The sequence below is a fragment of the Monopterus albus genome, unplaced genomic scaffold (assembly GCF_001952655.1).
Source record: "Monopterus albus unplaced genomic scaffold, M_albus_1.0 scaffold122.1, whole genome shotgun sequence".
Lineage (NCBI taxonomy): Eukaryota > Metazoa > Chordata > Actinopteri > Synbranchiformes > Synbranchidae > Monopterus > Monopterus albus.
Genome location: NW_018128002.1, coordinates 78,261 through 93,987, shown reverse-complemented (window position 1 = coordinate 93,987; position 15,727 = coordinate 78,261). Strand labels below are relative to the sequence as shown.

Genomic DNA, 15,727 nt, shown 5'->3' with positions numbered 1-15,727 from the left:
TGTTACAGTGCGGCCAAGTATGGTGGGGGGGGGGGGGTAAGGGTTCCTGAAGGTTCCTGAAGTCCACTGTCATCTCCACTGTTTTGTGCATGTTCACCTCCAGGTTGTTGTGACTACACCACGTGACCAGCTGCTCAACCTCCCGTCTGTAGGCTGACTCATCACTGTCTCAGATGAGACCAATGACCATTGTATCATCTGCAAACTTTAGGAGCTTGACAGAGGGTTCCTTCGAGATGCAGTCATTGGTGTAGAATGAAAACAGCAGAGGGGAGAGCACGCATCCCTGTGAGACGCCTGTGCTGACTGTCCAGGTGCTGGACGTGGTTTTCTGCAGCCTCGCCTGCTGCTTCCTGTCTGTCAGAAAGCTAGTAATCCACTGACAGGTGGGGGCAGGCACAGTGAGCTGGGTCAATTTGGAGTGGAGGATGTCTGGGATGATGATGTTGAATGCCAAGCTGAAGTCCACAAAGAAGGCCCGTGCATAGGTCCCTGGGGAGTCAAGGTGTTGCAGGATGTAATGCTGTACCATGTTAACTGTATCGTCCACTGGCCTGTTTGCCCAGAAGGCAAACTGCGGGGGGTTTAACAGGGGGTCTACGATGTCCTTCAGGTGGGCCAACACCAGTCTTTCAAAGGACTTCATAACTACAGATGTCAGGGCGACAGGTCTGTGGACGTTCAGTCTACTGATGGAAGTTATCTTGGGGACTGGAAGGATGGTGGAGCATTTGAAGCAGGTGGGGAGTTCACACAGCTTCAGTGACCTGTTGAAGATGAGTGTGAAGGTGGGGCCAGCTGATCAGCACACACTTTCAGGCAGGAGGGGGTCACACCATCTGGGCCTGGTGCTTTTCTGATCCTTTGTTTTTTTTAAAGAAGCCACACATCCTTTTCACAGATCCTTAGAGGTGGGGGGCTGGAGGTAAGGATGGTGATTGCCATGGGAGCAGCTGCTGAATCCGAGGTGGAGAGGGTGAGGGGGGAGTGTTGTTTGTCAAACCTGCAGTAGAACACATTCAGGTCGTCTGCTAGTTGACGGTCCTCCACAGCAGTGGGGGATGGTTTCCTATAGCCAGTGATGCTTTTCAGTCTTCTCCACAGAGACGAGGGGTCGCTGGTTGAAACTGGGCTTTCAGCTTTTCAGAGTAGCTCCTCTTTGCTGCTCTGATGTCTCTTGTCAGTGTGTTCCTGGCCTGGCTGTACAGAGTCCTGTCCCCCCCCATCTGTAGGTCTCCTCTTTGGCACGACGAAGCTGCTTGAGTCTGGCTGTAAACCAGGACTTGTTGTTGTTGTTGTTTTTGTTGTGCAGAAGGACTTGTTGAGCACACACACACATCCTCACAAAATCTGATATAAAATGACAGTGTCAGTGAGTTCGTCCAAGTCTGTAGCTGCAGTCTCAAATACACTCCAGTCTGTGCATTCAAAGTATGCCTGTAGCTCTGATTTATCCTCCTCAGTCCAGCTCTTCACTGTTTTGACCACAGGCTTCGCAGCTTTAAGTTTCTGCCTGTAGGTTAGAATAAGATGGACCATACAGTCATCTGAAAGTCTGAGGGCTGTGCGGTGGACCGGATCATAATCAGAATCTGCTTTATTGGCCAGGTGTGTTGGACACATGAGGAATTTAACTCTGGTACATCGGCTCTCAATGTGTATGTACATATCCCCATGCAAGGGGCAATTAAACGGTAAACCAGCATAAGGCTGTGTAATATAACAAAATAAGTATTAGCAGTATTAACAAGCAACAAACAGTGTAAACAATGCAAAATAAGCAGTATAAACAGGCAGTAAACAATGCAGACAAACAAAGGAATGCTCACTGAAATGAGATATACGAATAAAAATAGAGTACTTAAAAATAGAGACCTGTACAAATCTGTATAATCTGTCCAATGTGATTTTGTCTTTGACGGGACAGGTGACATGCTGTCTGTATTTGGGCAGTTTGTGAGATTTGCTCTGTTCAAGTACCCTGAACAATGAGTGGGGAGTCGGGATATTCTAGCTCCACCTAGTTATCTGTTCGGCCAGGAGCTGTAGTGCGCTAGCGTGGGCCTGCAGTCTTAGGTACACTCTGATTAGAATGAAAGAGTTAAATTCTCGGGGAGAATAAACAGGTTTGCAACTGATAAAGAGAGTCTCTAAGTCCGTCTTGCATATCCTCTGTAGCACTGTGACATCAGAGCACCAACCTTCATTTATGTAGAGACAGATTCCACCTCCTCTCATTTTCCCAGACAGCTCCGTTACGCGATCCGCTCTGTACACCTGGAACCTGGTACTTGTATCGTGCTGTTCGCGATGGAGTCGCTGAGCCAGGTCTCCGTGAAGCATAAAGCAGCAGAGCGTGCAAAGTCAGAGTTTGTCCTGTTGACGAGAAGAATTGTTGGCTAGGGAGCAGACATTTGCTAGGTGGATAGACGGGAGTGGAGTCTGTGTCCCTTTCTGGCGTATCCTCACAAAGGTGCCTGCTCGCTTTCTACGGCGGCATTTTTTCCAGGTCCCGTATATGGCAGCTGCACCTCCGATCAGAATGTCCATACAGCATTGTTCGTTCGCAAAAATTGGAGAAAGGTAGTTCGGTGTGAGTTGTCTGATATTTAACAGTTCTTCTCTGATAAAAGTAATCCGGGATGAGTTGCACAAAACCAAAAAAGCAAAGTAAAACAACAAATGAGAGCGCGAGTAACAATGACCGCCATTAAAAGGAAAAATGCAAATAATGTTGTACTAAGCAGTTACTTATGTGCAGCATCTACTCTCAGTGTTTAATTCAGTTTTCCAGCATTCAAAATTTTAATATGCTTTCATTTAACGGGTATAAAACTTAGACACCAGATTGTTCCTTTAAAGTTACCATGTTAAAAAGACATTTTTAAAGTCACAGTGAAATTAAAATTAGAGCATATTTGACCATAATAATACATATAAATAACATTCTTTACATGGATCCCTCAAAAGTGGTCATAGCTGAGCAAATACAGTGTGATATGATAAAGACCATCAAGCTAATGGTCCAGCATGGCTTTATATGATGGGGAGGCTTAGCTAGCCACCCCAAATCACATTTGATTGGATAGACATATTCATGCCCCCAAATTCAAGAAGTCATCAAACGTATTATGTCCCACAATGATTTTTCCAGACAATAATGTCTTTGACACATATTGTCATTTTTATGTCGTTTTTTTGTGCAAACTGCGATACATATCAAAAAAACCTATCACACCAGATAAGAAGTGTTGGTGAGCTTTTGAAGTGGCGGGTTCTGTTACTTCAAGACAGAATCAGGCCACCTGTGTCTTCCCTGCTATGAGAAGTCAAAATGTGATTTCACATCAGCAGTTATTTTCTATGAAGAGCCTCAGGGGACTCCCTGGCTCTACACTTTCTATACAAAGGTCACAATGAGAGCATGCAAATACTGAAGTCATAAAATAAATGCAATGTTGCTGCTACTGATGATGGAACTGGCAGTAAAAAAAACATCCTGCCAATCTGTATCCCCATGTTCGCATTACCCCTGAGCCTGTGATATTCAAATCCTCTGCCACAGACCAGAACGTTCTTCTAATGGGAATGCAGACAGAGCGGAGAGAGCCTGAGCTAAACCCAAAGCTAAGACACACACACACACACACACACACACACACACACACACACACACACACACACACACACACACACACACACACACACACACACACACACACACACACACACACACAAACAGTTACACCATGTCTGTCTGCCATTCTTGTTTTCCTTCTGTCTGTTTTATTTTTGGCTTGGAAACGTCAGGCTTTTTAATTCTGGATTTGAGCTGAATAAAAACAACATTCTTAGAACATGTTTTGCACACTTGGCTAGCAGCACTTCGAACAAGACTGCCTTTGTCTTTTTCCTTTTCCCCTGTCTCACACCAACTGTACAGTACATGCGCACACAAAACAAACCTGTCACCTTTAAATCCCATAGGTCTGACAGTGGAAAGGTGCACAGTCAATACTCAATGGGTTACCAACCAGTGCTCTCTGAAGTGCAACTGTTCTCCCTATAAAGCTGAATGTTCATATCACCAGTGGTACTCAAGGTTGGCATGGAACTTAGCACTTAGGTTTTTTTTCAACTGCTAGTAGGAGACTTGGATAGTCAGGGACAGAGGAAAAAGCAAAAAATGGAAAAAGAAAAGGACTTTAAGGTTGTCACCTTGTGCTCCATCTATGCCTGTATTTACATTATTTAATGGTGAACAAAGTTTTTAGGATTTTTAATTAAGTACAAGTGTCTCAGTGGAAGAAAAAGCAGAAGAAGATAAAGTAAAGTTTGGCTCAGAATGTCACCCTGTGAGCCACTGGTGCTCTCTTTGACAACGAATTTCAAGTTACACAGGAGAAAGCCTTTCTATGCGTCACTGTCCCCTCTTTGCCTGATGTTTCAGTATTCATACTGCTGGATCTGTCTCATACAGTAGATGTCAGAGGGGAGGGCTGTCAGTCTTTGACATCACTGTCAACACGTCATTTCTCAACTCCCCATCGCCATCTCTTTTTGTCCTCTGCTTACATCTATCACTCTTCCTCTCTCTTTTTTGTTACAACTCTATCTAGGCATCCTTCTCATTTAGCTCACTATGATGAGTGGTCATCCACACTTCCTAAAGGGATCTAATGGCCTTCTTTCTCCCAAAAGGTCAGAAATACTGAAGAAAAAAAAATCATCACCAGTGGAAAAGGAGGTGCAGACACTGGCTATCAAGTGCCAGACTATAAGGATATAGTGTAAAATGTGTTGAGTTCACTCACACATTAAAATCTCAACCTACTCAAATGAACCTATCAACACAAAAGGCTACAGCTTCTCTGTTGTCTGTCATGCATAACTCCAGTATAACAAATGCATTTTTAGCTCTACAGTATACTGAGCCATCTGTATATGGGGATGAGGTCCTACTTACAGTGGGACAAATAAGTATTTGATACACTGCTGATTTTTCAAGTTTTCCCACTTACAGAGAATGGACAGATCTGTAATTTTCATCATAGGTACACCAACTGTGAGAGACAGAATCTACCCCCAAAAAAATTCCAGAAAATCACATTGTTAGATTTTGAAATAATTTATTTCCATTTTATTGCATGAAATAAGTATTTGATCACCTACCAACCAGCAAGTTTGTCTTTAAGAAGCCCTCCTATCCTCCACTCATTGCCTGTATTAATTGCACCAGTTTGAACTCATTACCTGTATAAAAGACACCTGTCCACACACTCAATCTATCAGACTCCAACTTCTCCACTATGGGCAAGACCAAAGAGCTGTCTAAGGACACTAGGGACAAAATTGTAGACCTGCACAAGACTGGGATGGGCTACAGGACAATAGTCAAACAGCCTGGTGAGTAGGCAACAACTGTTGGTGCAATTATTAGACAATGGAAGAAATTCAAGATGGCTGTCAGTCTCCCTCGGACTGGGGTTCCATGCAAGATCTCGCCTCGTGGAGTATCACTGATCGTGAGAAAGGTGAGGGATCAGCCTAGAACTACACGAGAGGACCTGGTCAATGACCTGAAGAAAGCTGGGACCGCAGTCTCAACGGTTACCATTAGTAACACACTACACCATCATGGCTTAAAATCCTGCAGCGCACGCAAAGTCCCTCTGCTCAAGCCAGCACATGTCCAGGCCCGTTTGAAGTTTGCCAAAGACCATCTGGATGATCCAGAGGAGGCATGGGAGAAGGCCATGTGGTCAGATGAGACCAAAATAGAACTTTTTGGTATAAACTCCACTCGCCGTGTTTGGAGGAAGAGGTAGGATGAGTGCAATCCCAAGAACACCGCCCCAACTGTGAAGTCAGTAAGAGCATTGAAGATGGGTCGTGGCTGGGTCTTCCAGCATGACAATGACCCCAAACACACAGCCAGGGCAACTAAGGAGTGGCTCCGTAAAAAGCATTTCAAGGTCCTGGAGTGGCCTAGCCAGTCTCCAGACCTGAACCCAATAGAAAACCTATGGAGGGAGCTGAAACTCCGTGTTGCCCAGCAACAGCCCCAAAACCTGAAAGATCTGGAGAAGACCTGTATGGAGGAGTGGGCCAAAATCCCTGCTGCAGTGTGTGCAAACCTGGTCAAGAACTACAGGAAACATCTGACCTCTGTAATTGTAAACAAAGGTTTCAGTACCAAATTTTAAATTCTATTTTTCTATTGTATCAAATACTTATTTCATGCAATAAAATGGAAATAAATTATTTAAAAATCTAACAATGTGATTTTCTGGATTTTTTTTGTAGATTCTGTCTCTCACCGTTGAGGTGTACCTACGATGAAAATTACAGATCTGTCCATTCTCTTTAAGTGGGAAAACTTGAAAAATCGCCAGTGTATCAAATACTTATTTGCCTCACTCTATCAAGACACAATGACAAAATTATATGCATATTTTTTTTTATATTAATCTGAATTACTTCTATATACTGTAATTTCATCCATTACTGGAATTTTGTACTGCATTTATGTTAAATTATGCCATACAAGTTAAATACAAAAAGTACTTCTAATTATAAAAGAAAACTGGAATTTATTGTTCACCGTTTCTCACATATTCATTGCTGCATTTCTTGTCTTCAGTCACATATTCTTCAGCCCAAAAACACTTTTTCAATGCATAATAGTTTTTTGATACATCTATGCATGGCACTAATTTCTGTTATAGAAAGATCAGTCAAACTTATTACAGTGAAAACTGTAAATGTAAAACTCTGCTTTCAAAGTTTCCAAACAGTTCTAATGGCATTTCATGCTTTATGACAAATGCAAGGGTACACCCGAGTTTGAGCAGACAATTAGGGAAAATATCTGCTGCAGACAGGAACTTTGGAGACAGTACTGGAAAATGTAAGCTAATTGCCTCAAGAGCTCTACTTTGTAATTTCATCTACCTCTAAAAGCTACAGAGAAAGTAGTCAGGTGTTCTGAAGTTACATTTTAAAACATGCAACTGCAAACTCACTAATGCCAGTGACAAGATGAAAGAGCTGCTCTCACCAACTATGTCCCGTCCTTGTTCCAGGTCACTGATATCAAACTGACTGGTTATATTTCAACATGAAATGTCAATGAGTGCCATCAAAGAATTAAATTGGTAACATTACATCTTTTGTGAGTCAGTGTTAGTATGAGAGTGGTGAAAGACAAAAATAAACATCAGCTGCAGGGGCAGGGACGTGGCTGCAGACAAGAAGGTGAATCATGCCCAAAATTTCTACACGGTCAACCTCAGCTGTGAATCAACCAAGGTCAACAGCATCTGGCTTGTATCAACTACTTGCTGCCGGGGTCGGCAGTCCACCATCCTGTCTGCAGCCAGGTTCTCTTGGCTGCAGGAGGACTTACATTTTGGAGTCATGACTGATCTGGAGGTTGATGTGTTGCATGACACTCTTCAGCTAGACAGACAAAACAAAAGACAAAGAAATAAAAGGTTAATAATTGTACTTCCACCAGGATGATAGTAGTAACCTGAGGTCTAGACATGCCTACTAACTAATGTGTGTTAGAATAAAGATTAAAACGAGCTGCTTAAATTTATTTCCTTCTCCAAAAACCCATCACTCACAGATTCTAGTCAAGATTACAAAGCTTTCTAAGGTAACAAATGACATTCTGAAGGACAGCACACATGAAATTATGTCCCTCTAGATTATTTCCCATGTAATGCAGGCACAAAACATTTTACTAATTATAAGCATGATGCAGCTTCCCTAAAACAGGTACAAAACTACTGTAACTAATTAACCTTCATTATTAATTTATATAATAGTTAAGTGTGTAGAGATGTCGGACAAACACCAACACAGTACAATGGGCATGCACATGATGCATAATTCTCCTAATACTGCTTCTACGTTTATCCCACAGTTCTCCACAGTCTAGTGTGACACACCAGTCCAGTTGTTGATGGTAGTGCACCTACTGTATAAGCCAGTATTATAACCAACAATAATCAGCAGATTAGGTTATGACTTTGAGAAATCAAACATTTTAACAAGACAGAAAGAATTCAAAAATAAGATCATCCTATGTCTGTTATGTAAAATTCCTCCTCCCTGCTTACAAATGTATATTCATAAGACTGTAAAACTATATGCTTGATCTGACCTTTGTGTTGTTCTGGGCTCAATTACACCATTTACAGAATATGTATTGGAGGGAAAGGACGTCTAACTCAAAAAAGGTCCCAGTGAGCTGTGATAACTCCCCCACATTGTATGTCTTCACCAGCACTTGGACACTGTGGCAATTACTGGAAACATGTCACAGAAGTGGGCACTTGACTACTCCTTAATAAGTGTGGTTACTGCAACAGACCCTCAGACAGCCGCACAGGACAAACAAGCCACATAGCATCTTTTATTTTAAAATGGTTCAGTAAAGCCAGATAAGCAGCAGGTGACCTGACCAACAGGAAACACAACAGACCTTTTCCACCATTTGAAGAGGTAACATTACCATCCTAACACTCCAGCATACATGTAATAAGAGCTCAAATAGAAGCAGGGATACAGTGAATGCAATATCATATTTTATAACAAAACACATGATGCCAGTGAGAACTTGAAAGTAAAAGTGGTTGACTCCAGGTGCCTCAGCTTTATGCAGAATGCAGAGGAAAAGTGAAAAAGCAGTTTTACACATTTTGCCACCACCACTAATAAACATAAATGTTAAACCACGTTGGTTGCTGAGAGTATCAAATTACGGATTCAAAAATAACGCATGAGAAGCTTCTTGGACAGTGAGAAGTGGGTGTGACCATTTCATACTAATCTCATAATGTCCATCAAGAGTATGCCACAAAATTACAGCTTATTAAAAGTAGGTGGTAATCAATCATGGTTCTATTAGATTTACTTAACTGAATTACAATTATGCAACCTCTACTATTTCTTAGGAGTAACTTCTATAGAACCTTTATCCACTTAATCCCAGTAACCAACCTTCAGCAAAAAAGAACATACAGTTATTTGCCAGTGTATGCACACAGCCAGGGCACTGGGCAAATGCCTCCGTTTGATCGCCACTGTTTTCATCATTCCAACACTTCTTCCATATACTCTCTAAGACCAACACCCAAGCCCTTACACAGAGTTGTTCTTAATGGAGAAAAGACTTTGCAGTCTAATCTCCCAAGGCTGGAGTGGTCCGTTCAGTTAGACATGCCAAGGCATCTGTGGCAGGGCAGTTTTTCTCTGAACCCTGGAACCATGCGTGGGTGGGAACAACAGGCTCCTATCAAGAAAGAGATACGACCGGCTTATATTAATGTATCCAAGAGTCTCTATGTCTGTTACTCTGCTTGAACACATTTTCTTTTTCCACCGCAATGGAAAGCAGATTTGATGAAAAAATGTTTTTCCATTTCACTTACAGTGGCTTCAAAAAGTATTCAGATCCCCTCACTTTTTTGCACATTTAATTGTGTTGTAGATATAATTTCAAATGAAGAATGTTGCCATATTTGCCCAAGGTCTCATTCATCACAGCCTTTACACTGTAACTGCTGTCAAAATAACTTATACTTAATTAATGGTCTGAATAGTTTAGTAAATGAGAGATTCCAGTTTTTGATTTTTAATTAACTTATAAACTAGAATTACTGCTTCACGGTTATATGTCTCCGCCAACCAGTGAAATTCATGGGAACGGACAGACGGTCACAGTGACCTCTGACCACCAAAATCTAATGAGTTCATTCTTGAGTCAAAGTGGACATTTGTGTTGAATTTGAAGAAATTCCCTCAAGGCCTTCCTGAGATATGCTCACAAGAATGGGCCAGTCGGCCAGCCTGAAATCATAATGCCTCCAGCAGTGGCTATTCCAGGAAGCATAATAAAAATTCTGAAATCAGCTTTTCACAGTGTCATTTCTCGTCATTGAGTACAGAATGATAAAAAAAAATGGCAATTTTATCCCTTTAAAACTAACTATATAATACTGCACAATCAAGTGAACAATAGGTGAAGGGTTCTGAAGCCACTGTACATTTGAAGGGCTACAGACACATACATAGATCAATACTCTGAATTTAAAAAGTGCTTTTATTGTAAAACGTCAACTGACATCATTACCTTTAGCTATTGTTCCAACCAAGATTTATCCATGATCACAACAAAAGATTTGTTTGTTGTATCTCCAGGTAAAAATAGGCTCGCACAGGGACGCCTGAGGGAGTGTGGACACTAATGGTCATCATAACTTTGTTTTATCTACAGTGCTTTGCAAAAGTATTCATACCCCTTGAGCTTTTCCACATTTTTTTCACATTACAACCACAAACCTAAATGTATTTTATTGGGATTTTATGTGATAGACTAACACAAAGTATTGCATAATTGTGAAGTGGAAGGAAAATGATACATCATCTTCAAGATTTTTTACAAATAAAAATCTAAAAAGTGTGGCATGCCTATGTATTCAGCCCCCTTTACTCTCATATCCCTAAATAAATCCAGTGCAACCAACTGCCTTCAGAAGTCACCTAATTAGTAAATAGAGTCCACCTGTGTGTAATTCAACCTTAGTATAAATACAGCTGTTCTGTGAAGGCCTCAGAGGTTTGTTAGAGAACATTAGTGAACAAACAGCATAATGAAGACTAAGGAACACACCAGACAGATCAGGGATAAAGTTGTGGAGAAGTTTAAAGCAGGATTAGCTTATAAAAACATATCACAAGCTTTGAACATCTCATGGAGCACTGTTTAATCTATCATCCGAAAATGGAAAGTGTATGGCACAACTGCAAACCTACCAAGACATGGCCGTCCACCTAAACTGATGGGACGGACAAGGAGAGCATTAATCAGAGAAGCAGACAAGAGGCCCATGGTAACTCTGGAGGAGCTGCAGAGATCCACAGCTCAGGTGGGACAATCTGTCCACAGTTCAACTATCAGTCATGTACTCCACAAATCTGGCTTTTATAGAAGAGTGGCAAGAAGAAAGCCATTGTTGAAAGAAAGCAATAAGAAGTCCTGTTTGTAGTTTCCCACAGCCATGTAGGGGACACAGTAAACATGTGGAAGAAGGTGCTCTGGTCAGATGAGACCAAAATTGAACTTTTTGGTCTACATGCAAAACGCTATGTGTGGTGGAAACCTAACACTGCACATCAACCTGAACACATCATCCCCACCGTGAAACGTGGTGGTGGCAGCACCATAGAAGCTGCAAAAGACTTAGGACGGGGGCAGAGTTTCCCCTTCCAGCAGGACAACGACCCTAAACATACAGCTAGAGCTACAGTGGAATGGTTTAGATCAAAGTTTATTCATGTGTTAGAATGGCCCAGTCAAAGTCCAGACCTAAATCCTATTGAGAATCTGTGGCAAGACTTGAAAATTGCTGTTCACAGATTTATCTTTGGGTCCAGGATATCCATCCTACATTTGATGTAGGTCAAACTTTAGGCTAGATAATGGGGCAGTCGAATGTCTGCTTCGTTTAATGATAAGGGGGAAAACACCATACAGACTCAACTATGTGTGGGCTCGGACATTATATACTACAAGTTTATCGGGTTGGGGTCAGACACCACACTCTCTGGCATGGTTTGGGTTCACACAAAAACATATGGCCTGATCCATGCTTTAAGTTAATTTTTTCTACTTTATAGTTGAAATCTCTGCAGTCTAAATGTAATTAATACTTCTGTATGACAGCTCTGTTTTAAAATCAAACACTGATATTATTAGCTGTATGTTCCATGAATGAACTACATTAAAAATTAGCTTCAGGGGCCAGTGAACTACTCTGCTTGGTGGTTCAGGTCGATTGCTTTAAAGGTCCCTGTGTGATGAATGACAGAATCACATAATTATCAAGACTGGTTTTAAAACAGAAGCATAGTATGGTGAAACCCCATTAGTTTCTGCCACAGCTTCTATCTCCTACATCATTGTTCTAAAAGGATCTGGGGGACCTGCCCATCATTTCCTTCTTAACATCACATCTCTGTGTCCTAATACTCTGGTTTGATGGACGGAAAGGAGAGGCTGTGATGGGAATAAAAAGAGGTGAGGGTGAAAGAAGTGGAGGTTACCCTTTGATGTTAGTAATGAACTGCCACACTGTAAATTAGGTCAGTACCATATGCTGTACACCTATTCATTATGAGGCATATGCACATGATCTGTGTACCTGACCTAACTCAAACTGAGGCTGTGATAAATGAGGCCTTGGTTAATCCAGCTGTGCGTCTGTGGGGAGCAGGCTCCTGTGGTCTAAACCACCTTAGAGCTGTAGTACAGATGGTCAAGGATACAACATCCATCAGTAAATAAGCCACGTTGACAAGAGGGGAATCCCCACCCGTCTCATCTACTCAAGTGTTAGCAGTTCTGAACTATATGTTACACACCTCCTTCTGCTGTTCTGAGTCACCTGATCATCTACCTCATCTTCTCCTCCTGAAGGCAGACAAAGATATCTGCAGACTCCCATACACCCCTGACTCTCACCACACTTCCACTGACCTTTTCCAGACCTTCTTTCTATCAAACTTTCTTTGTCTACCTCTTGGTGGTGTCCTTGAATCTCAAACTGCATTCATTATTTCACCCCAAAATGCCACAAGATTCTGAAAGATCAACGAAACATCACGGTACTCCTGGGAACAGCTTGCTCCTGTTACAAGGCAAAAGGAGGCATTGGAGGGCATCACACCGACATTTAGAGATACATAGTTCCCCAGAATTAGAAAGAAAAGTAGGCTCGTTCTGATTGTACATGCCTCAAGACTTGATCTACCTCTACTGTAATCCTGCTTCTATAGAAAGGAAAAAGAATCGAGACAGAGCACAGCATCTCTTACAGTACTACAGATGTAGCCACATCAAACTGGAAATAGAAACCAAATTCTGTAACGGGTTTGTCATTAGTTTTATAAATAAATTACTAATCTAGCCTTGCAGATGCAGAACCAGGTGTCCAAAGGGTCAAGTAGAAGGAGATGCAAAATATCCAGAAAGAGTGGTAAAATGACTAAATGAAGACATTAAATAAACTACAATGAGATATTCAAGGTTGACAAAACAACCACAATGAGACTGAAATGACTATAAAAGGACAATGACAAGAGAAACATGCTTAAAAACTCTACAGAGACAAAAACACCAATGAAGACAACCAAGACATGCAAAATGACTAACAAGGGATACAAAACTATGAAGAAACACAAAACAAAGGTGTTTAACTGCTTATTAATGTTGACAGTGCACTATTTTTGTATTCCCAGAAGCATTTACTGTTCTTTACTGTCTTGAACTGTACTAATCAAAAATTATGCATCAAGTTCAACTGTCCTGGGAAATCACAAATTACCACCAAAACCCAAAGGACACATAAAGGACATTAAATCAAAACCTTTCAGTCATGCTATAAACTCACAAATCCAGTAAAACCCAAATGACAACTCCCTTGTGTTACTCTCCGCTGAGGCTGAGATTTCACTGTAACCTTGCCTGGGATGGGGGATGAAAAATAAACAAGGAACCTTGGCCAGAGTGACCCCTGATCTGATTAGTATCTCCAAATCCTGGTAAGCATCCTCCTTGATGTATGCTCCATTCAGATACTCCATCCTACCTCACATCGGCCATAGACGATTGCACAGGTCAGCATGTGCACTCATCTCTGTTGACACGCTGAAAAGAGCAAAACAAGCCAAAATGCATAGATGCACACATGTTCCAGTGTGATATGATGCTAGTGTAGCTACTTTCTCCCCATTTACTGGTTTTCTTACTGTGCTTCACACTTCATTTTCCCATTCTATCCAGAGTCTAATTACTAATGACACTGTGGCCTTGGAGTTAAAGTTAAGAGGCAGAGAGGAGACTGGGAGATTGAATTTAATCCAACTACACGGTGGAAAGGGTGACCTTTCTGCAAGTTAGTTTCATTTTTGTTGCCCAGTGATGCAACTGGATTAGAGAATTAGTGGAGGGAAAGAAGAAAGCTATCAGCGAACCATAAGATAAAACCTCATTCATCCATGAAATCATCTCTTCATTCATTCATTTATTCAACTATCAGCCCTGAAAATGCAGAGGCTAATCAGCCACCTTGTCCCTGCAGGATGTTAAAAAAGCTGATCAATCAAGGGAAGGTACCCTACTATATCCTCTGAGAGAGATACACCATCAGGGGACTCACCATCTGTCACCCTCGCTCTCTTGCACCTGCTTATGAGGTGTCACTCCCACTCTAAGCCAACCTTCTGCTTGATGTCATACTAAAAAAAGCAGACAGCATGCTGGGTCAGCCTATGAGCTATCTATCTGCTTATGCTTTGCATATGCTACATGGGTCTCCTCCTTTTACTCAGTTAATGAACTTAAGAATATTAGAGGTCAGACTGGGTTTTATATAATCACACATATACTGTCTTTTTCTGTGTACTAACAAAAGCACATTATCTGCTGGCAGATAGTTGTATGTCCAAGACATGCTACTGGCAGGAGCTCCATAGTGACAGACAACTGTAATGCACTTGTTGAAGCCCATTAATATTGGGCCACTTACAACAATCACAACACACCATCAGTGGTTCACTCCTACACCAAACCTATCAAGATTTGGAAAGCCCAGCTGGGACATTCAGCATGCAAACCTCCATGATAGACTGGGTGTTCTGAAATGAGAACACTGAGACAATAATCATATTAGGGAGCTTGTGGAGCTGAAGAAACAGAAACAAAAAGAGGAGAGACTGAATTGAAAGAGCAGGCACAAAAATAAGACGAATAATTTGAGTTTAACTTAAAAGTTGTCTGTGTCAAAAACCAAGGTTGAGTAAATGGTCTTATACTTGTATAGCCCTTTTCTATGCATTACAGCACTCTTTCACACTATTCAGCCATTCACACTCACAAACACTCACACATTCACACACCGGTGTTATCACCAGGAGCAACTGGGGCTTTAGTGTCTTGCTCAAGGACACTTCGACATGTTGACTGGACAAGCCGGGAATCGAACAGCTATTCCTCTGGGACATTCAGCATGCAAACCTCCTTCCTAGGAAACAACCCGCTCTACCTCCTGAGCCACAGCCCCCCTTACAAATTGTGCTCTTACAAATTGTGTGCAAATACTCACTCAGCTTGTGTGTGAACGGGCCTACTATATGCCTATGGCTAACCAACCTCCCTGATTTATCATTAGCTTAATCAGAAATTCCATCTAAGTCCAATGACATATAATGAGTGGAAATTACAGTGTGAAATGATGATTATAGTGAGAGTGATGATCCAAAGCAACTTAGTAGCTCATGGTAATTATAGGTCAAATCTAGCACATATTACATAATATACCAGCACTAAGCTAGTACACACAGGGGTTTCTATTAAGAAAAACATTGGTTGCATCACTGGCGGGGACGAAGCAACCTACAGGAGGGAGGTGGCTGGTCTGGTGTCGTGGTGCAAGGACAATAATCTCACCCTCAACACAAACAAGACGAAGGAGATGATAGTGGACATGAGGAAGGAGAGGAGATCTCATCAGCCACTGTTCATCTGGGGGCTCAAGGTGGAGAGGGTGAGCAGCTTCAAATACCTGGGTGTCCACATCAGTGAGGACCTCACTTGGACACTTAACACCACACAGCTGGTCAAGAAGGCCCAGCGGCGGCTGTACTTCCTGAGGAG

At 41.8% G+C, this 15,727-nt stretch overlaps 1 protein-coding gene across 1 annotated transcript in view; it reads right to left on the bottom strand.

The window, feature by feature from the left end:
* The window catches only part of polrmt (polymerase (RNA) mitochondrial (DNA directed)), a 59,054-nt gene that overhangs the window by 13,792 nt on the left and 29,535 nt on the right, over positions 1-15,727 (bottom strand). The window contains exon 16 of the mRNA XM_020612282.1: positions 7,409-7,461. Within this exon, the coding sequence (XP_020467938.1) occupies positions 7,409-7,461 (53 nt within the window). The remainder of the gene's footprint in view (positions 1-7,408; positions 7,462-15,727) is intronic.